At 40.5% G+C, this 22,781-nt stretch overlaps 1 protein-coding gene across 2 annotated transcripts; it reads right to left on the bottom strand.

Annotated features, from left to right (window-relative positions):
* Nucleotides 1–1,965: 1,965 nt before the first annotated feature.
* On the bottom strand, nt 1,966–19,573 carry LOC119697424 (carboxymethylenebutenolidase homolog). 2 transcript variants are annotated; one of them, XR_005255846.1, is made up of 8 exons: nt 19,405–19,573; nt 15,730–15,943; nt 14,996–15,103; nt 12,973–13,115; nt 12,500–12,591; nt 10,669–10,878; nt 3,692–3,914; nt 1,966–2,099 (listed from the first exon to the last, which is right to left on the bottom strand). XR_005255846.1 is itself a non-coding variant. In XM_038128196.1 (6 exons), the coding sequence occupies exons 2-6, from the start codon at nt 15,933–15,935 to the stop codon at nt 10,699–10,701; spliced, it is 729 nt and encodes a 242-aa protein (XP_037984124.1). In that variant the 5' UTR covers nt 15,936–15,943; nt 19,405–19,573; the 3' UTR covers nt 10,517–10,698. The 2 variants fall into 2 exon arrangements, 1 of the variants encoding a protein (XP_037984124.1); XM_038128196.1 differs by lacking the exons at nt 1,966–2,099; nt 3,692–3,914 and having other exon boundaries at nt 10,517–10,878.
* Nucleotides 19,574–22,781: the final 3,208 nt, after the last annotated feature.

Below are 22,781 nucleotides of genomic sequence, written 5' to 3'. Positions count from 1 at the left end.
TGACACTTGAAACGTGTGAATTGCCTGTAAGAAATGCCAGGCAGCACCCAACCCTACCTTCCCACTGCAGCAGACAGGGGACAGATTCCAAGCTAAAAAGTTTCCAAGACAACTGACCCCTGTGAGACAGAAGCACTCTGGAAATGGTCCAGTTATGTCTCCCATAACCTTCTCACCAAATACCCAAGCTCAGCAACGTTTGATGCAGCTACTCGCAATAATCCAAGATATTTGCTCTCCCAGGAAAGTTAATTACTTTGGCCTCTAATTAGTCTGACCTCTTCTCAGTGTGGTCTTGCCAGCAGCTTCCCTCTCTGTTATTAAGGCAGCAGAACCTGCTAGTGACAGGTCTTTGCTGATAAATGTGCAGGCAGTGCTGCACACAGGAGGAGAAGATGTGATACTCCTCCTGGCTCCCAGCTCCACATTCCTAGGGAGCCACTGGCCCTCACTCTGCCTGGTGATGCAGCCATCACCTCCCTGGGGGCAATTACATGATGATGGGAAAGTTCTCTGGCACAATCAATAACTCCTTTCTTCTTTCCATCCAACACCTTAAAGGATCAGTCTGTTAAACTTGGTGAGACGTCAGATCAGAACTATGGTTTCTCACAAATTGAGAATGAGCACTTTTGAATTGGGCTTTTTGAAGCAGAGAAAGCAACTTTTGTCAACAGCAGATGACAAAAATTCTTCACCAAGCCACTACTAAGAAAGTTGTCCCTAAATTCTCTTCAAGGCAAAATCATTGATTCCATCCACTTCTAGGAAATAATTTCAAAAGGCCACTTCTGCTAGTGTAGCTAAAATAGCTGCATCCAATCTCAAATAAAACAAAACCAAAAGAAAGCCCAAACCAAACCAAACAAAAACAAACCAAACAAATAAAGTGGGAAAAGGCAGTTTCTGACAGCAGCAGGCAATGCAATATCCAGCTCTCTGACATTTTACTTGGTATTTTCCTGCCATCTCAAGTTTTCAGCCAATCCTCAAATTCAGACCACTCATCAGAAAGTGTCTAAACTTCTCTTCCTCAAAAAAGTCTGGGCAGCTGGCTCTGAACACATAGACACAAAAATCAAAATGAAATTAATTAATCAAACACTGAGATTTCTTTTTGTACCTTCATTGCATGGAAGATTTCTATCCAGACATAATTTTGATCTCTTTTTTCCTGAGAAAGTAATTTTTTAAATAACATTGTTACCTATTCTACAGAAATACCTATGAGCATTAGAAAACATTAAATATACCTATAAATGCTTTTTTCAATGACTAAACCACAAAATACATTCTGTGATACAAATCTGGAAAATATTAGTACTCTTATCTGTAGTATTTAACCTGTTCTTCCTGGGTTTGAGTACATAATTTGAAACTATACACAGTAAAACAATACACGATCTTGTAAAAGATGATAAAATTCTGTCCTGATTACAAAAAATTTACATTTTGCATATAACATATAGCATTTAACCTAAATCCATCATTGATGGGTTCCATGTAAACCAAGTCCATTACATAAAATAGTTGTTTACTACAGAGCACGTGGTGAGGCTTACTTATGAGCTAGAAAAAAACCAAAACAACAGATGCCTGATGGACTGAGGTCAGCAAAGAACAAGTGAAGGGAAACTGTGTGGGAAGAAGGAGAGTAGTGTTTTACTCATCTGGTGACTGGAAAAAGGGAAGTGCAGTAAGAGTCCACTCAGTACTGAGCTTCTGCATCATGGGATGCAAAGCCTGGCCCAGGATGACCTTGGCTGAAATGTGTCGCATGACCAGCAGCAGTTGTGACTTGCTAGTGGAGCACAGAGTTTCCTCGTGCTGAAGGGATTCTGGAGGCTGCCGTCACTAGGTCACCACCAGGTGCTGCTGTGTGTTCTCCAAAGCCCATCCCAGTTGGAAGCAATAGGATCCCTGGGAAACAGCAATCATCTTTCACTTATTAAAATGTCTTTGGCTCTCTCCATCCTCAGACACACCTCATGGATGTTATTGAACATGGTGAAATGACTGAATCAGTTTGGCCTAAATCAGACTGAAGTATGTTGCAATCATTTATTTTTCTTCCCCTTGTTTGATCCTTTATATAATTTCTATTAAAAAAAAACCAACAAAAAACAGTGACACCCAGAGCATGAATGTATTTGGAAATATATGGGCAAAACTGTGCAGCCTTTGCATAAGTCAGAAACACATAGTGCTTTGAAAGTGAACCTCCCCAAACCCATGCAGAAGAACAGGTTTTCCCACTCAAACTGATCTAATAAGGCAATACTAGCCATCAAGCTTAATATAGTCTCTGAAATGGAGTTACCATAGCTCCTCACTCCATACTGCACTAGGAAAAATCCATCTGTTTTCCTCTCAGTAATCATTGATGCAGCAGTCCAGCAGCATCTTGGAAGTTACATACAACTTCTCTTCATTCAGACACTGCTGCCTGAAAATGCTCAGTTCTCCTGAAGCCTTCTTCCCTTGACCACCACATTCTTAACAGTTCAGTGGATTGAAAGAAGATATCCCAAAAACAAGTATGGCAGAGCATGAATCATAGGGAAAATTTGCAAGGTAGTATAGAAAAATACCAATTGATCAGACACTGGGCACCTTTGACAGAGCAGACTCTTGCTGTGAAAAAGCAGCTCATTGTCATAGCAGTGATTTGCACAGCAACATCCTGCTCAGCATGAAGGGCGTGTGTCCCGTCTCACATTGACAACATTTGCATTTGGTCACAAGACAAACAGACTTCCAAACATGGAGCAGAATAGGGGACATCAGGAAAGGCAGGGAGCAGACAATAGACCCTTGCATTGTTCCGGTGTATCAGTAAAACCCTAATGCTTGCAAAGGTAGAGTTTTTTTCTCCAGAGACAGTATCTCCTCCTTGCAGTTCCACAGACAGATGTCAGCCACACCACACCTGTCTGCTGACATCTGGCTTCCCTCGTGCTCCATAGGCTCAGGGCATTAAAGGCACTCTCTCGCCAATCTAGACTTCTACAGAATTGTGTGGAGGTTTGCCTTTTGGTACTGCATGCCTGTTCAAACCCCATATGAATGTCTGCAATGTATAAAGCAAATGGAGTACATTGTGTCATATCCAGTTGCTGCAAGATTTTTCTGCATTTTGGAATTTAACTGTTGCAGGACATGAATTAAAAATGAATGTGAAAGCTTTGAAGGGGGTAGGAGATTGTGTGTAATATCCATGTGTGCATATGGACCATTCATATGAACATATTAATATCATATTCATATGTATGATATTCATTCATTTCTGCTGATGGAAATTTTTTAAAATCCCATCATATAACTCAGGCTGAATGATTTTATTTTTAAAAGGCTTACAAAACCAGAATACATACTTGTGTTTCAGAGCACACTATTTTTAAAAGCCATCTCACTTTTTTGGGAAAATAAGCAAAATCACTTTTTACTGCATTGTGTTTTCAATATTCTGCACATTCTAGGTGTGCAGTCACTTCTTCTGTAATCAGCGAAGAATGAAGGAAGCATGCTATACTCTGCCACACTACGCAACAACGTTCCTCCTTGGGTTTGTATTATGGAAATATATTGCTCAAACTGGCCTGGTAATAGTTTCCTTTCACATATAAAAGTTCTAATGTAAGGCTAGAAATCATAAAGAGTGGGATTTCTTGGAAAATAAAAGATTTCTTACATGTATCCATTAGTTGTTAGCATATCAGCCATGTATCTGATGTTTGGGAGGTGCCGTCCAAATAGATCATGAATCACAATCGCAGATTTGCCTGTGCTGGCAGGTGGTTTGCAAATGTACACCTTGATGTGCTCAACTTGTACTTCCTGCCCCACAACCCTCATAGTCAAATCTGCCTCCAGTATCACACAGGCAGGGCCTCATTCATCAGCCATCTAGGAATCTGCAGGAAAGCAGAAATGCAAACCAGTTGTTATCTGCAATAAGAACTATGATTATGAGTCAATCTTCATGCAGTCCTCCCCACCTCCCTCCAGACACCTAATGATATCCACTTGGTACAGCAAGGTTGGAAGAGAAATTCCAGGTGTTTATTGTAAACAGGCTGTTGACATATTTATGAGATAAATATTCATAAATTTCAGGTCAGTCAGCATAACCCATGAGAGTGTTAAGGGCAGAGGAAGGGTTTATGTCAGTCCACCACTCCTAGCTTTGTGCCTGGAGCAATTCAGCATGTGATAGCTACATTTCCATGTGATGTCCCCACACACTGCTTCATAACCACTCCTCTCATGTGGTCTTACAGTTCCTCCTCACACACTGGCGCCTGGTAACCTCTTGCTGTAACTCCTGTGGGACCCCACTGTCATCATGCTGTTTTTCTGACTACTGTTCCCTTCAAGCTTTCATTCTGTATGTCCCCTTTCCCTTCCTCTTTAAGGACTCCAAAGCTGCTGCTTCCTACATGCTCTTTGCTGATCTCTTGTATCCCTTGCCATACCTAATCCTTTCCCAGGGAGCCCATCATTAACTGGCATCTCTAAGTCAGCTTGAAGAAGGTAAATCAGCAGAGAGTTTGTCTGCAAAGTTATAAACTGTGCAATCTGAACTGACAGTGGTCAGAAGAATAGAGCTGTGCATATAACACATCTTCATACAGCACAGATATATAACTTCTCCAGAGGTATGCATTTTAAAGGATGAGCTGGAAACTAGTCCGTTTCTCCTCATGTGAAGAAAGGCTTCTATAGAGTTTATGACCTAGGAGGTCTTCTCAGATGAAACCCTCAAGCTCAGTTTAGTTTCTTGTCTCTTTCAACAGGAGACAGGCCACTGTAGCATCTTTTTAAACCACACTGACATTTGGTGATCCCTCCTCTTCCCCTTCACAGGCATTAGGTAGTCATACAGAGAGCATTTATTTTACCCTAGTCTGAGAAGCTATTAAAAACCTTGCTCTGCTGTCACTCGTAACTGATCAAAATGGAACTGTTTGCTTATTCCCATGTAAATGCAGGTACTGGAACAATATTCCTTGGTCTGGCTTGTCCCCTTACTAAAGTGAAATGCAGCATGCTGGCAATAAAAATCAAATGTGCTCTTCAATGCTGAACTGCTTTTTGTTCAGAATATATCTTAGTTACTTATCCCATTCTAGATTTTCTAACTAATTAAAATAGATACTAACTAAGACCTTGAATACACTTCCAATAATCCCTCTTCAATTTCTCTGCTACAATTGTAATGCAGCAAATGGTATTAAAAACAGTTTCAAGATTAATTTATCACATAAACCCTCTCTAGAAAATAAAACCAAATAGCAAAACAATTTGGGTAAGACCCAGTTTGGGCAGAGTCTTATCTGTGAACTCCTAATATTACAGCCAGAGCATAACAGCATCTGTGCTGGTCTCCTACCAACGGCAATGAACCTGGGGCTATAGCATCAACACAGAAATAGGTAACAAGACTCCAAACAGCACTAGTTTGAAATGCTTCTCTGCTTTCTCCTTCATCCATCTATTTATTCTTCCCATTGCTCATCAGTCCTTGTCCAGTTTTATTCTATGGCATGTCATCAAGGTGGCTACTCCCCATTTTCTTATGCAGCATAGGAGTGCCAGACACAAATGTGTCTCCACAGTACTTCATTCTGTAGCAGAGGTTTCTCCTACCTGAGCACTGGTGATGCTTGGATGGCAGAAATTCAGATTTACCAGCTGCTATTCTTTGAATACTACTTTTACGGTGATAAATATTTGGGCTGCCCCTCTCAATTGAGTTCTAGTTTGCCGAGGAATTTTTAAGTGATTTTGCATTATTTGGCCAATTAAGTTTAACAGAGAATTGCAAGGAGATTAACTCAGCATTTTGGAACTAATACTGTTTGCTGCAGTTAAAAATTCTTTAAGCAGCTTAGTGTAACTCTATTTATATTTGCTTATGTTGGAAAAAGAAAGGTCTGGCTTATGATGAGCAAGCATAAAGAGAATACCCCAGGGTTAAAATTCAAATCACGCTTCTTCCAACTTATTGGCTTATCAAGCTCTAATGATGTCCCAAGGTAATTTGATTTTGCTACATACAGGAGATAAACTGATAAATATTCAGTAGTGTGATTATGCTGTATGACAAACCAGGGTATCTCTGAATAAGTACAGACTCCTATGAGCAGATGACATTCTGCCTTTTATCACACCCCAACAAGCTGGTGCCTTGCTGCGTGCAGAGACAACATTCAACAGCTTTGCTTGCTACAGCTTCCACTTACTAGGAAGCCGGTTTCCTCTGACACTGGTGTACTTTTACTGTAGGATTTGACAGGGACCATTCAGAGTGTTGATTACTGTAATTAGAGCCAAAGTCCCTAAAAGTCTTCTTGGTGGCTGTCAAGGAAGGGGGCCCCATCTTGTGGACATTTCCTGGAGCAAGTATGGTCTGGCTGTGAAGCTGTTAACCACGGTGCTGTTAATGCAGTGCTGAAAACAAGCTGTGATAACCAACTGCAGCAGATCTCGCCTAAACCGGAGTTATGTCTGGGCTGAGAAGTGCAAAAACGACCTCATTTCCCTCTCACGAGGCAAACCATCCTCCAGTTTCTGTAGGTATGAGGCATCCTGCCTCAATACAGCTTTTAAAGGAAGACCTGAAGGACACTTTTACACACTACTTGAAAACTCTTTACCTGCTCACTGAAGAATGGCAATGAGAAAAGAGAAGGGTGAGCAGAGATGAGGTCAGGGCATCCACCACCAACAAGGTCAACCAACCAACCCAAGGAACAATTTCTCAGGCACCCCAGAGGCCATGAAACATGTGGCCACATGCTGTGAGCAGCAGGAGAACCTGGATGGCCAGAATAGGTGGAGACACTGTGCCAGCCCTGATGACCCATGTCTTGGTGCCTTTGGAGAAGAGTACAAGCAGGCTTTCATGTCTCTCCTATAAAATCTGTTTACACAATGTGCAGCTGCATCCCACACATGCTATCCCACACCCACGACACCTGGATCATAGGGACAGGTGTCACCTAAAGAGGCTCCCCACTGAATGCTATTTTTTAAGAAGATAAGTAGTATTTGGGAAAACAGACAGTTTCTATCCCACTTCAAACAGGTTTTAACACCAATAATGCAACCAGCATTTTTCACTTCAGGACAAGCTACAGCAGACACTGCTTTCACAGCTCACTCAAATTCCTATTTCCAAGAGCTTCATCATGCTCGTCCCTTGTCTCCTACAAAAATGACATAGTGCATGGTGCTGCTTTCACAAAGCCATGACACTTGGAGAATTTTTCTGACATTATGTAGGCACAGGAGTAGTGCCAAGGGCCTGGAGCTCTCCTTGGCACACATGAAAATATTGTGGAACTGGGGCCTCAATGTTTGTCAACACAAGATACAGCTGTGGGGATACCGTCTGGGGACCCAGAGATACCCTCTGGGGACATGGGTAACAGACTTGTACTAAAAGCACCAGGTCAGGTCATCATGGGGATTTTGAGAATCAAAGGAGGTTGGAGGTTGAAGGTACCCTTGGAAATCACCTTGTCCAATCTCCCATGAACAAGACCACACCACTTGAAGTTTCACTCACACTGAAGGTCTTGAACCTCTCCAAAGAGGGAGATTTTGTCACTTCTCTGGTCAGAGAAGTTGTGAAACATCTCAGAGCTCCATGACTCCCCTAGTGCCTGCTGCCTCCTCACCTTCCCCTGTGCCCTCCTGACACACCTCCTCTGCACCCGTGAAGATGGAGGCAGCCCCTCAGGCCAAACAACCCCAACTCTCTCACCCTGTCTCCATGGGAAAGACGCTCCAGCCCTCTTACCGTCTTGGTGGTCCCAAGGTTATTTTGGCCTACAACCTGCTTCTGATGCCTTCCTTCATTCCTGAGAACCATGAAGGCAGCAATTGGCTAGGTCTAGTAAATTATTTATTTATGTCAACACACTGCCAGCCACCATCTTCCCAGGGCAAGTCAGAAGCATTTCAGGACATGTGTGTCCTTTTTGTAGAGAATTAAGCCTGCTTAGTCCTAGGACTGTGATCTAGGAATGTCTGCATGCTCCCATTTTTCAGTCATCTTGGGCACATTCATCTCCTTTGCATTTGGAAAACATTCTCTTTGTAGTTTGTCTGGAAAATTTGTGCATCCATTTTCTATGCTGTTCCTAAGAATTAAAAAGCAAAAGCTTAAGTGCTTGACTGTAGTGAATCTAAAAGACAAATCTAACATTCCCCTGCATGACTATAGACTAAGTGCAAATATTACATAAATTAGTAATGTCTTCAGTCCTAACTCTTCATCGTGCGCAAACAAGCCAGTAGACCAGGCTTATTTACTGGTACTAGAAGAACAAAAGAGTTTCAGCTCCAGCATTTTTTGGGTGATAAAGGAACAAGTCACACTGATGATGCATGTATTGTACTGTACTTTACAGTGTCCTTTTTAATGTACAACAGTGACCTTGATTGTGTAATTTTGTCAGTCCTTGGGTTTAAGAGATAACTGCTTGAGTCATGGATTTCAAGGTCCCCAATACAACTGAAAAGAAAAATTACAATGTTCACATACCTTAAAATGCCCTTATTTACACACATACACACACAAAATCCTTTCTTCTTCCACCTGAAAACTCATTGACTACAAAGCAGAACCTCAGACTTGGGAAATAAGCAGCATAGATTCCCCTATTAGTCAAGTTCATGGATATAAATACTTTCCATCTGAAGTGGTGTCACAATGTAATTTTTATGACTGGCTCACAATTACCCAGAGGTGGCTCACCATCTTCACCAAAGATGAAGGCAGCAAATAGTATTAAGAGATGGTTCCTTGGCAAGGCAAGGCAACTGCTGCCAAATCCAAGCTTTCACTGTCAGGGTTCTATTCCATAAAGAGACAAGGTTCTCCAGATTTCTTATGGCACAGTAGTGATATTTCTTTACACACCCACACAAGATGATTGCAAATGGATCAGACTGTGTCTGGGTGTCTGGGTAATAGAAGGTGCAAGGAAAAGGGTACTGCAATGTCAGCTCTTTTGCAAGCAACAGAGTGCTAGAGCAACTCCTGCTCATGTCAGAAGGAATAATTATCAAAAATCAGGACCTCACACACAGAAATGGCACCTTTCCTCTAATTAAACAGGACCAGCTAGTGACATATTGAATAAGGATTCTAAAATATTTAAATGCATTAATACAGCTGGGCACGCAATTCTGAGAGACTGAACACTGCTGGAACTCGGAATGGTAACTATACTTGTTGTTTTCTGTATCTTTTCTCTCTTTGTCTCTTTCTTCTTCTAATTCCCTCTTCTTGGAGGTCTAAATTTTTAAAAATTAGATGGCTTTGGAGTTTGTTAAGTTGAATAGACAAGTGAATAACACTTTGTGAGATGTTTTATGTTGATAGAATGCTGCTCTTTGGCTTTTGCCAAAGTTCTCTGATTTTCTGTAGTTGCCAGTGAAGTCTTATTTTTTTTAATTTCGGCCTCTTGATAATACCTTGTTGGTATTTCTCCCATGCATCTAACTCAGAGAACATAAAAAAGCCCTTTTAAGAGGCTCATCGAGCAAGTAATGTTAAACATACTCAGTCTGTGGGGTGTGTGGACAACCAGTATGCTGTGACCATATAGTTACACTGACAGGATAACAATGTGTGAAACTGCCAGACTGCCTGATATCAAAGGGAAAGTCATATTAATGTAGCTAGCTACCCTTTACTTATGGCAGCATTAACAAGGGTGACAAACTGACAGATGTAGAAAATGAAAAGGGCGATAGGGTCCTTAGGGAATCTCTGAATAAACACTAATTGCCAAGTCATTACCAAGGCAATGAAATTCAGAAAACAGACAAGGGCAGAGTGTACATGGGGATCTTTTTTTCTTTTTTTTTTTATGTTATTGGGAGGATATGAGGGTGATAAAGGGGAAGAACTTGAGAGAGGAACAAGGATATAAAGTGAAGCAAAAAATACAATCAGGATTGCATGAGCCCTGTGCTTGATCACCACAATTTCACCATGACATAAACCCCACTGTTTCTGCAGTGTTCATGTCTGGGTTGCTTCCACAGGAGGGCCTGTTTATGTTTTTCTTTGATGTTGATGAAGGAATACCAGAAATACCCTTCTTAATATTGCCAAGGGAATACCTGGAAGGTGTCACTTAACAACATCATTTCTTCCTAACTCCTTAGTATAGCCAAGTGCTTGTTTCATGCATGGGGAATTCTGCCCAGTACAGCTGAGAAAAATACTTTGTAGGTAATAAAAGAAAATGTCTGTAATGTCTGCAAAAAAAAAGTCTGCAAACCCAGGGTTCTTCCATGTGAACACCTATAACCACCAATCATCATACCAAAATAAAGCCTGAAATTACTCAAGTAAAGTCATGATGAAGTCATGCTACTAGCAAAGAAAAATGGATAAATACTATCATGAGTATCAAGGTCATAATGTAAAATAATGAAGCCGATAAAAGCAAGAAAATTGCAAAAGACTTTTTAATGCCTAATCATCCTTTTGTCTGACTTTTATTTCACAATTTTCCGTAAATATTGTCAAAAATAATTTAAAGCTATAACTTAAAACGTTCCTATTTCAGTTTATGACAACTTTCAAAATGAGATAATTTTCCCTTGACTGTTTTCTTCTCTCAAATTAAATCAATCACTGACCTTGAAGCCTAGTATTTCTTTCTGCTATTGTCAAACAAACATTTTGATCCAATCAATCATATCCCTTCTAGCTTCTTCAATATAAGGTTTATCATCAGGTTTCATATCTTCTGGCTTCAGTTGTGCAAACCCATGAACTTGCCCAGGATAAACTTTAATTTTATATGGAACTTTACAATACTGTTTCAGCTTGTCCTCCAATAAGAAGACCTGTAAAAAAAATTTAATTTTTTCCATTACATTATGGGGCTTTTTTAAGTTTGCCAAATTTGCTGTTTCTCATAAAGAAAATGCCTTTTTGGGTGTAAGACTGACACTTTTTCTTTAAGTATGGGTGAGTCTGAGAACCTCAATAATTGCAGAGAGATGGTTTGGTAACTCTCATTGCCATGAAGGAACAGGTGTGTTTCTGTTCAGACTCTTCAGACTCTCAGGCTTGTAACCTACATTTGAACCTCTGATCTTGAGAGAGCACAGACCATGAACCTTAGTGACCATCAGTCCAAAACATTTTGATAGGCTTAGTAACAGAGTTTAAGAAAACATGGAGGGCTTTTTTTTTCTTTTGTTAACTAAACAACAAAAAGACATTGCTATGGCACAATGTTTTGGTGATTAGCGTGCATACAAAGTACTAAAAATGTGTTCATGTACCCGTATACATTTGCTGGCACGGTTTGTGCTTATTTCCACTAAAAGTTAGAAAATAGAAGAACCAATACTCATTTTGTCCCACAAGCTTACTTCTACCCATTGTGCAAATTAGAGTGAGTATTGTAATTTATTTCATAATTTTTTGTTGTTTTGGTTTGGGGTTTTTTTTGTGAAGCCCTTTTTTCAGTATATAAAACTACACATTTCAGGGTTGTTTTTTGTTTAATGTAGGAATTTTTCCTTATACGAGCTGCACAGAAAGAAAGCTTCAGGAGAAAAGGGAGTAGTTTCAATGTGTAACACATGACAGCAAAAAATGCATATGCCAAAATTGCACCCCTGGGAGAAAGACACGTTGGCCATAAAATGAGGACAGGAGGTGAAGGATTTGTTTTCCTCTGCAGAGGAGACATATATGAGGTACAGATTATGCTGACTAATGCAGTTAGAAGTAAATATTGAATGACTTCTGCATTCCCAGAGCACAGTGCCAGTTCTCCAGTCAGACCCTATCCTGTTAGGGGTGGGGAAACTAAGCTGTGCTAGGGGTGGTATGTTATCCTTGTCACTGAAGAAAAAGATTTTATGCACAGAAGAGGGCACCAGTTTCCTACCCATATATTTATCCAGCCTTTCACATATGCTTACAGTAGGGGTTATATCAGAGCATACATGGCAGTCAGGAGTCAAAACATTTGAGTCTATGAGTCGTTGTCTCAGCTACAGTTCATGCCCACTCTTTTGGCACAGTTCATTTTGTCTTCCTGTAGCAAAAGCCATTAGTCATGGCTCCCCATCATCAGAAAGTTCGAATACTAAGCTGAAAATACTTTTTTTTTTCAATTCAGTGTCCAAATTCAGTGGTTTAGCTACCTGATTTCTCACCCATAACAGTAGTATACAAGTGTTTGAGATGCTTGGCTCATACCAAGTTGGATATTCCTGCCCAGTTTCACACTCTGCTTAACTAGACACTCAGAGACTGATGACTGTTCTCTACTGTATTTCTTACCACAAAAAAGAAGCTTTGAATAACCTAAACAAGATAGAGGGGAAGTTGAAATATAAACAGTACCGTCCCACCTATTTTTTGTATGCGAAAATGGTTTCTATCAAGGATTTCTGTGTAGGATAAATGAGCTATGGGAAAATAAGTCTTTCCAGAACAACAGCTTACCTGATCCAAAGAAATAGTGTGGTCTTTCTCACCAAAAATGAAAAATGTGGGATTTAGTAAACTGTATCTTTCTTCAGAGTCTCTAACTATTCCTGTAATGTTTTGAGAAACAGTCCATTAGTGAGGTTAGCATTACTGTGAGATAAACGGCAAATTAAAAGAGAACATTTCTATTTAAGCTTACTCATTAGGTACATTACTTAGATCAGGACACTGGCTATGTGGATGGAAAATAAGCATTTGGAAAGCATATTTTCCTGCTCTCCTAAAACAAGGAATGAATTTTTTTTTTTGTTTACAGTATCCTTAATATTTTTATACCAATAAAGCTTATTGCTGAAATAACCATGATTAAAATATGCAACTCACCTTTGAGTTGAGTATTTATAGAAATTTTTACAAAGCAATAAGTAGAATTGCAAACTATGCATAGTCATGTGAACCCAAGTAAGTTTTCATGTGTTCTACACTACCATAGAGGGACACCCCAGCGGTTAATTGAGGATTTTTCAGCATCAAGTGATGTACTGCCATTCCACCCCAGGAAAACCCAACGATACCAATCTTCTTTGCACCGCATTGTTCCTTTAGATACTTCAAGACAACATCAGCTTCCCTAAGACATATAAAGAAAAGTAAACTAAGGAATCTATTGCAGAGCCAATACTTGACAATTTAAGAAGTAAATTAAAAGACATACATGGTATTTTTTCTGTGTCTGCACCTTCAATCATTTAAAACAGAGATTACTTTAAAAAGCACATTTCAGGCTAGAGCAGTGGCTTCTATTATTAAATGAGAGTTAACACCTCTGGTCCTAGTTTAGGGAAGTACAGGTGTAGGCACTTAAATACTTACCTGAATTGTCACCTGCTCCTTTGTTTTCAAAATTAGTAAATTTTTATTTGAATCACTTTGTCTAGGACAGGACAACTAAAGACAAGACATATCTGCAAGTAGAACAACATCTTGCATTATGGACTGTAGGAATAGATAAGCTTCACTGTACTATCTCTACAGAGTTCACCTATTTAGATAAAGATTTTTCCTGTTATTCCTGTCACATGAGTTAATACTAAAATATCCTACCAAGCCTACGTGCAAGAATGTTATGCTAAAATGGCAATTACTCCAATTACATTGTCAGTAACATTGTTTTCAAACAATGTTTAAAAAATAACTTTTGCATGAGGTGTAATGAAAAAAAAACATGAAAAATATTTGTATTGTGGGTAGAAATAAGTAAATTTTTTAAAAATTGCTGACTTCTGATGTCTCAATAATTTTATCTTCTTCATTACCTACAGAGTTTTAAATAAAGTTTAAATGCAGTGTTCATAAACTATTAACTGAATTTTCAAATATTAGGTGGAGTTGTATGGTCATTCATGTTTGGTTAGGCTGACCAAAAAAAAAACCCAATATGACAGTGACATGAAGAGGACATTGTGTCCTGGTCCTGTGTCCATGCTCTCAGATTTGGTTTGTTTGAAAGGATACTAAGAAAGCCATGGATATGTTGGGTTTCATGTTCTCTGAAAGAGCAATGGATCTGAACTGGAATGTTCACCTACAAATGATCCCTCAGAAGACAGCAAAGGCTTGTCCTAAGATCGTAATTTTTAAAGACAATGCCCACATACCTGCTCCTTTTTGGAGTAGGATTTTTTATAGTTGTCAATAATTTGTGTCTTAAAAAATTTGGTCTCAGCTTCTGGAATTATATGGTCAAAATCTCTGCTGAGAGACAGTGGAGATAGACTGTGGTTGCTGAATGTCTGGACAAGGTCAGAAGAATACTTGTGGCTTGCAGAATGGTAGCTGAGTAATAGGGTGTCACCATTGCCTCACTATCATCTGAAGTTTTGAGCTGTCGTGAGAGATGCTGAAGAAACAGCAATGCCTCCCATAATTCAGGGAAGCCTTGTTACAGGCACTTTTAGGTTACACAGATAATGATCCCTCTATTTCACACTGAAAAAAATAGTCCAATTGATCAGATGTATCTTAGTTTTTGGTCAGTCTAACAAATATTTATGTAGCACTGCTCAGGAGAATCTCATCAGTACCTATCATAATCTGCAAGGCAGAGAGCAAGATGGGCATGTGACAACTGGCAGATAACATCTGCAGTTGCAGAAGAATTTTCCTCTTTATCTTGAGGAACTGAGTGCAGAATCAGCACTTGTGGATGAGAGTGTTGGGTATTTTGTAGCCTGTGAAACACTGTGAGCCTGTGTGGCCAGTATAACATGGTCAGAAAAGGGCTCAAGAACACAAGATGGAGACAATAAGCAGAGTGATGGGCAGAGCAGATGATGCTTTTCAAGTCCCAGCCAAGACAGTGCCCAGAACCACAGAAGAATCACCCAGAACAAGAAACTGTGGTTGTGCAGGCAGCTTGCCCTGCTGTGAGGTACCATTTCTAACATTTCATATAAATTCTCCTTGTTTGCTAGATGCTTTTTAAAGTTCAAGTACAAATATGTATCTTACTTGTCTACTTTCATAGGATCATGATTTTTCATCCAGTCAGGAAAGTCAGCCCAGTGATCAGTAGATGTCCAGGGTTTTGTCCCCTTGAAGAAGTCTGGGCAGATGGTTCTGTGTGAGATATGGAATTCAGTCAATTTTCATTAAAACTGTGGATGTCTAAATGTCTCTTAATATCTTCTAGTCCAGAGTACACATCTACATGATGACTGTCTGAATCATGTTTTACTTGTCCTATTCTGGTAATCAGCTAGCTAAAAGTATATGTGTTTGTATGGAAAACAAAGACACAAATTGTTTCCTTATTATTTCCTTAACACACTTAATACAAAAATAAAGGGATTAAACAAACCTCCTGATTCTATATAAACACATATATACCTCTTTGCTGTTACAATCTAAGGCAAATGTTCAAAAGGTTTTGTTCTGAAAAGCTTATACAACTTAAAATAGATATACCACTCTTTCTCTTTGGATCACCCACGCTACTTCATAAGCACAAACACAGGCACTTCAAGACTCCTTGTGCCTTTGTGCTCTGCTAGCTATTTTCCTAGGTCAGTTTTAGCACATTTGGTGGCTCCATGGAAGTATTTTGTCCATTTTCTTTTTTATTTTCTCATACTGAAGTGGTACGGTTGTCTTATGTCTATTGGTAACATCATATGCTATGCTAGCTTTGGGCTTGGTGATCTATCAGTGCATTTAAGGGGAAGGTAGGAAAGAAAGTTGCTTACACAAATCCATGACCTGCCATCAAATCAACTATGTATCTAATGTCTGGGAACTGCCATCCAAATACATCGTGAACCACAATCACAGCTTTGTCCGTGGAAAAAGATGGTCTACAAACATATGCCTTAAGGTAATCAATTTGTACTTCATGGCCAAGGCACCCATAGTGAGACCTTTCTCCAGTATTATATAGAAAAGGATCAGCCATTTGGAAACCTAAAAAAAAAAAAAAAAAAGAAGAAGAAGAAAAATACAGCAAGAATGTAAAAAATAATTTGTTAACAAAAATCATTTAGGGCAAAAAGGCAAATATGGTCTTCCGAAAATAGTTTAATAACTTCTGTAAATAACATTGACCAAAAGAAATGTTCCAGTGCAGAATGCCTCTTCATCTATTATATTATTAAGCTGAGAATAAAGAAAAATACCAGAAACAAAGTTATCAAACTACAAACAACCTGAACATGTAGGTCTTGACACTCATGTCACATTTGTTTTGTTGCCATGTGGCTCTGTCAGCACTGGTGTGAAGCACTGGGGCTTCCAATGTCGCTGTCTCCTGAGGCGTGGGGCCATCACCTGTGTCTTCATGGGGAATCCTGTGCTGGTTCCTCTGAAGTATTTGCAAGGACCACAGCACTCAACTGCGGCATTGAAGTGTAGTGTTCAGTGCTTCCCTTGGTGCTGGTCCCTGGTAGCTCATCTGGGCTTTCTGTAGCAGCCTCACAGCTCTTCTGAGAGCAGGAGTACTGGACACAGTCAGTGAAAAGCTGCAGTATGGATTTGTAAACTAGATTCCAATGTCCTCTGCCCCTATGCCCTTGTGAGGGATTGTAAGCAAACAGGCTTATGTGCAAACCTCATTCAGAAGATTTGAGAGTATATGGTTTTCTTCCTTCTGCAAAAGTAGCAATTAGAGACAATGAGCCAGTAGATTTGCTAGACAGATTAAAGTCAAAAGTTGTTCTGACTCTCTGTGTCAGGAGCTTGGAATGGACTCTGTGCAAAAAGTAGATTGTGATCCTGTAATTAAAAGTGGTGTTACAATGCATCTATACAAAGAATCCAATTAAGTCTGCAGGGGCAGTGATAATAGTAGCACTTCCTAGCCATACTGACTTTGTACTGACTTTGAAACTGTCCTTGGGCGTGCAGTACACAGACACATACACTATGACTCTCTCCACTTCATCTTCTCTACATAACCTATTACTTTAGTCTGCGTTGTAATATGTACTTCATAAAACTACCTAATCTTCATGGAAGGGCAGCAAATTCCCATTAAAATACATGTCTTCCTCAGCCCTCCATTAACTAGAGCAGCAGAGGTCTACATTTCACAGAGTAATGGGAAATTCTGCCGAGGCAGTGCAGAGACATTTGGAACCATGGTACGGACAGACTGAAGAACAGAGAGCTGATGCCACAAAGACTCACCATTTGCTTATGCCCTGCACAACGCTTCCCAGTTTGCATGATTCACTCTGGCATAATAAAAGGATCCATATTTTATATGCATTTAGACTGCTTTATAACCAAGATAACCCAAATTCTATATGCATTTAAACTTATTAAATGCTCCCCAATGCATAGTGCAGAGACACTGTTCTTCCACATCCTCTCCCAAGCCCGGGGCTGCTGTCACCAGATCTGGCAGGGCCAGCACTGAGTTTGAGCAAATATGCTTGATTACAGCCATAACCCTGGCTAATTGTGGTGTAGACATACAGGAATTGGGCAGACATGGCTTTACTGCTCTAATCAAGCTCATTCAGATAAATCCATGAGATGGATGATCTCTCATCATCAGCAATCCCCTGTGCTGATAAATAAGAATTGATTACACGTGTAATTTTCATCCCACCTTTCTCAACATCTGTCAGGCTTGGTTCTAGGAAGCACGAAGTAGACTAATCTTCAGGATTAAGACCTCCATTGTTTTGGCATTATATGAAAGTGGAAGGTGTGTCACACATGGGAGATTATCTCCTAGTTTAAACCCCCCCATAATGCTTGAAATGCCTGAAAATGCTTGAGAAAGGTCTGTTCATACAAAAGTGCTTCTTGCCTCTCTTTTTTATAACCTAAGATGAATGAGGTTGTTGAAGTACAGGAGGCTGCCTGGAGAAACCACAGACACTCCCAAAGATAGGTAACACTGCTGCCTTCTGAGATGGCAGCCACAGTCTTACTCCACTGTGGTATTTTGTTCAGAAGGGCACAACCTGTGGTGTCCTCTCCAAGGAAGTGTTGTTCAGGAGGCATTAAGCTGTGCAATAGTTGTGAACCAGCCTACTCCCTATCCATTGGTTGCTTCCCAGAAACCATTTCTTTGGCCTGTGCTGACTGAGGCCGGGCCAGCTGGCTCCTTTCCAGGCACCAGGCGGCGGAGAACGTTAGTAAATAGTTAGCCACACCTGAACTGCTTAGAAGTTTGATGGGATCCTGTTCAGTCAGAAGATTTATTTACTCCCGCCTGCTTTGTCCTACGCAATGTGGTGTGGCAAAGCAACACGCCAGGATATTTCCTACTTTTCCAGTCTCACCTCATTCCCTCTTCCCACCAATTTCATCCATTACACTTTTCCTTTTCCTGCTTTCCCCATGGCACAGTTCCAAGCCGGCAGCATCTCGCCTTTATGTCCTGCTCAGCATCACTGTGCTGCAGCACAGAGGGGATGCAGGGCCTGCTGGGAACAGGGGGGGAAAGTTACTGCTGCTAATGAAGAAAACCACAGATATTGATTAGTCTTGTGATATCCAACTGCTCCTTAAGAGAAAGGCTTCTTAGACCTTCTCCTTCTCTCCAGTGGTCCTGCCCTTCCTTGGGTGTCTTGATATCATTCAGCTTTCATGCAAGTAACTTAAAAACTGAGGAGAGTTTTTTACACACAAAGGTGGGCTCCACAAAAGGTGGTAGGACAGACCCGAACTATGGCATTTCTAGGAGCAGCAAATCACATTGTTATATTCTGCTGAGTCTTAGTTTTCATCAGTAAAAAACAAATCTCTACTTGAAAAATGAGGTTAAAAATATTTTTTAAACAATCAGGTTAAACAGAGGCAATGATCCTGCTAAGGACAATCTCCACTTCTCAGAAAGTGAGTATGAGCACGTGATCTCAAAGTGCTGTGCTGTTTGGCAGGACCTTGAACTACTGATGCCAAGATGTGACATCTCTGCCCTTTTCCCGGGTCGAGCGATAACATTTTAAGCTACAGCAGCATTTCATTTCAATGCTAAGAGCTCAGTGGACCAAACAAAGAAAACAATGGAAATTAATTGCCATAAGGGTGAAAAAAATATTATGGTCCTTTTATGTAAACTTGATACTTGATGAACATAAATTATCAGTGTCCTCAGAACTATTGCTGTATCACAGTTTGTAGCAAAGACTCAAAATGAAATTTACTCTTTCCCAAAGTTGGCAGCCTTTATCTTCACCTTATCTGCCCCTTGATACTTGTCTTTGTGCATTTTTTTACTGAAACCAAAATAATAGTCTCTCTTTAAAGAAGAGAGTCTTTAAATCTTTTTTCCTGATTGTTTCATGCCTTTCCAAAGAGCTATATCTACTTGCTTAACAATTTCAGATTTTCCCTTTCAGCACAGGTAAAAGTAGTTATCCTTTTCTGCTGTCAACTCAGTTTGCATGGACCAGTTTGTCCTCACATACCTGGAGTGCAGGATCCTATTTCAGCCCAGCTCACTTCTTCTGCTCAGTGAGACACCAGCTAGATTTCTCTAAACAGAAAAAGAAGAAAACCAGTTCTTGCTGACAGTTTTGCTCCTGGTGCTGCCCATCCAGTTTTCAGGTACTCTTCATCTCTTCTGCAGATTTTGGGATTGGGAAGTGAGGAGGAGAGGCTTCACTCAAGAGTCATCCCGAACGGAAGGGGTGGGGACAGATCATGCAGAGAGGCAGTCTGCAGCGGGCTCCACATCACTTGCCTTTACTCCACCTTTCATTTATTTATTACCTAAGGAATTTAGAAGGAAATATGCACCCAAACACTGTAATACACTATGATGTGTGTGATGCAGACATTGAAGACACTGCAAAGGTTTTAGACTTCAGTGTTTATAACTGAGACATTTAGCATCAGTGGTGTGCTTGCTGATGCATTTTCTTGAAGAATATTCATATACTTTCTTGACTATAATAAATGTCATTAATGAAATTAGAGGTGAATTATGATGAATCTGTCCTGGCAAACTTGCGGCTTAAAAAACTTACTAAGTCTCCCTAGCACACACATTCAACATATTACAACCACACCCATAAGTATTCTCAACAAGTCGAAAAGTGTTCCAGGTTATTTGTGATTAGACTTGCATTTGACAAGCGAGAAAGACTGGAGTCTGTAGTGCCCCATTGAAATTTTCCATTCCTATTTCCACTACGGCACTGTATGCAAGGAGCATTAACTTAGCCCTCAGTGTGACATACACTCATTTGTGTGTGCATGTTGGAGGGTGGGGGGCAGAGGGGTATGCAAACAAGAGAGATAAAAGAGCTCAAAAAAATTATAGTGTAATTTTGTGACAGAGGTCAGTAAAGAAATTTTTATTCTTGGTGTATATGACAAACAAGTTTCCCACTCACCCAGCAGATGCTCAGGAGTCCTCTGTGAGGTAGGGACCATAATCTAAGGACTATGCTAAATAGGTGATAGATGGACTCACCAAACTTCAGACATTTACAATAATGATATCTTCATGTCAGCAAGGTGTCTACACTCCCACAGTGTCATCAATATTTAGAGTGTGACTCACACTCCATGGGTGTCTTTTTTTGAATGAAAATAGGTAGTCCCCTAGATGACCCAACTAGTGCAATAAGATTGCTGTGCTGAGTGCATAATAACCCAGGCAAAAAGAGTCCTACCTCTCTGTGCTCTGACAGCTGCACACAACTCAAAATTAAGGTTTGTCATGACCAGAAAGAGGGTGTTTGTCCTGTTACACCTGTCAGTAGATTTGCACATCACGATTGTACAAGAAACCATTAAAAAGATTGCTTGTGTTGCAAGGGAGGGAGTGGGGAGACTTGACTGAAAAGATCCGGTTTGTACTTTGATATTAATGGCATCTTGCTTGACCTTGTGTAACCACTCCCAGGTGGGTGTCTTGTACTTAGATCCACAAGACTGAAGTATTGTCTTCCTACCTTGCCCCCACGGAACGTGGATTCATCCAAGCTGCTGTTCCCCTGGAACAGACTGGGTCAGCAGAAGCGTGTACCTGATCCCACATGCACCTCATGACTGTAAAGCCTGTCCTGGTGCCCAGCCTTGGGGGTGGTTAGGGTAAAAGGAGAGCAAAGGACTCACTCTGCTCTAATGCAAGCCTTTGCCTGCTCATGGTGTTTATGTTTGACCTGCAAACCCTGTATCATTCAGATCTCCCATACTTGATGAGACTGTCTTTTTCCCTGTAAGATACAATCACTTATGTAGTGGACTCAGGATTATGCAGATCATTGCATCCATGAACTTGCTAAAGTCTCAAGGAACTTATGTATTTAATTTTTTATGCCTGCTATGAACACTTCTGTTTTTAGGGTTAAAGAAAAAAAAAAAAGAAGACACATAACTGAGTTGGAATGAGCACAACAGATTTACTTGTTCAAACACAGAGTGGGGGAATTTCTCATTCACCTGAGACACACAGCTGGTTTTTGGCTGGTTTGACTTCTTTTGCTCCTTAAGGCTTGCACCAATATTTCTGCAACTGCTCCTCCTGGTTTTATAGAAATGGGCATAGAATAAAGCCCAAAAGTTAATCCTCACAGCTGTTGGCTGCAATTTTAGTTGTATGTCAATAAAAGAAACAAGATCCTAGGACGTGCAAGCCTGCTGCCCTGAGGCAAAATAAGAAGGTATTTTCTCTCAGATGACTACTGATATCTAAAAACCCAGGTAGGCAGGTACTCTGGTGGCATCTGTGCAGAAGTGAAACACTCAGATGTAGAAACCAATGAGCAGGCTTAAACATGCCCAATCCACAGTCACCCTGTACAGTATTTTGAGTGCTGCTGGGAACAACAGCACTCCAAAATAATACTCGCCGGGAAGTTGAAATCATTACAAATGTTGTATTTATGTGGTGAAAAAACCCGTTCAAAACATCTCTGTTGAGTGACAGGATTGCAGCCTAGAAGCTGCAGATGTGGCAAGAGGGCCAGCAGGGCTCCCCTCTCCTCTTACTCAGTGCCAGCCAGCAATAGCAGCCTTGTGAAGGGGTTACCATTGCCCAGGTGTCTTGTGAGGAACTGGTGGGGAGGCTCCTGGGAAGGGCCACAGCAGAGGCACAGTGGGATGGAGTCAAAATGCATCTCTGGGGAGCCAGCTGTAATGCCACTGGTGACTCTGTACCCAAGATCTGCCTTTTTATAACAAGAGAAATCCTTTGGGATTTGGGTCTCTTCAAGAGGGTCTCTTCAATACCTATTCCTTCTAATAAAGCTTCACTGAAAGAACAGCCTTTCTAGTGAGCTTGCAATTTGGAGCCTCATTTGATGCTTTTTTTTTTTTCTGTATGTTAACCCAATTCCTTTCCCTCCATCCAGTAAAATGGTTTGTATCTAAAGGTATCTACTGAGTCATCACATGGGAGGAAAGATGTATTTTTTTAACAAATCTAATACTCCAGGTTTCTGTCTTGGGTGTCCAGTCAGTGTTTGAATAAAGACCCTTGGAAATCAGGCCAGCTCTTTCTATTGCAAATCAAGGTTTGGCAGTAGGTTTATACATACAGATACTTTCTTTATCATCAGTGAGAACTAGTCTTACACTTACAATTCTGTTCTTTACCATTTACCTAGCAGGACCCTCTGGAGCTGGCAGCTACCTTTGCCTGGAGCACTACAAAAATTCTCCAAGAAATCCTCTGATTTGGGTAGTAGTAAGCCATATCCCCTCTCTTTCCCATGCTTTCCCATGTGTCTAAGAAGAAAGGCTCCGAAGTCTGTCCTCTGTGGGAGTGAGTGACCTTATCTTCTCCATCTGGTGCATCGTTGGCAGGCATGACCATGTTCCCTGCACTGATCAG

This window comes from Motacilla alba, chromosome 2 (assembly GCF_015832195.1).
Source record: "Motacilla alba alba isolate MOTALB_02 chromosome 2, Motacilla_alba_V1.0_pri, whole genome shotgun sequence".
Lineage (NCBI taxonomy): Eukaryota > Metazoa > Chordata > Aves > Passeriformes > Motacillidae > Motacilla > Motacilla alba.
Note: the sequence above shows the minus strand (reverse complement) of the source record. Positions and strands in the feature narration are given on the sequence as shown.

Excerpts from the sequence above, each read along its gene's own strand:
- LOC119697424 (XM_038128196.1), bottom strand. The coding sequence starts at position 15,935 with ATGGCTGATCCTTTTCTATATAATACTGGAGAAAGGTCTCACTATGGG. Across the intron at positions 13,116-14,995 it reads GATCCTATGAAAGTAGACAA|GGAAGCTGATGTTGTCTTGA; the intron begins GTAAGATACATA and ends TATATGTCTTAG. Across the intron at positions 12,592-12,972 it reads CGCTGGGGTGTCCCTCTATG|GAATAGTTAGAGACTCTGAA; the intron begins GTAGTGTAGAAC and ends AAAACATTACAG.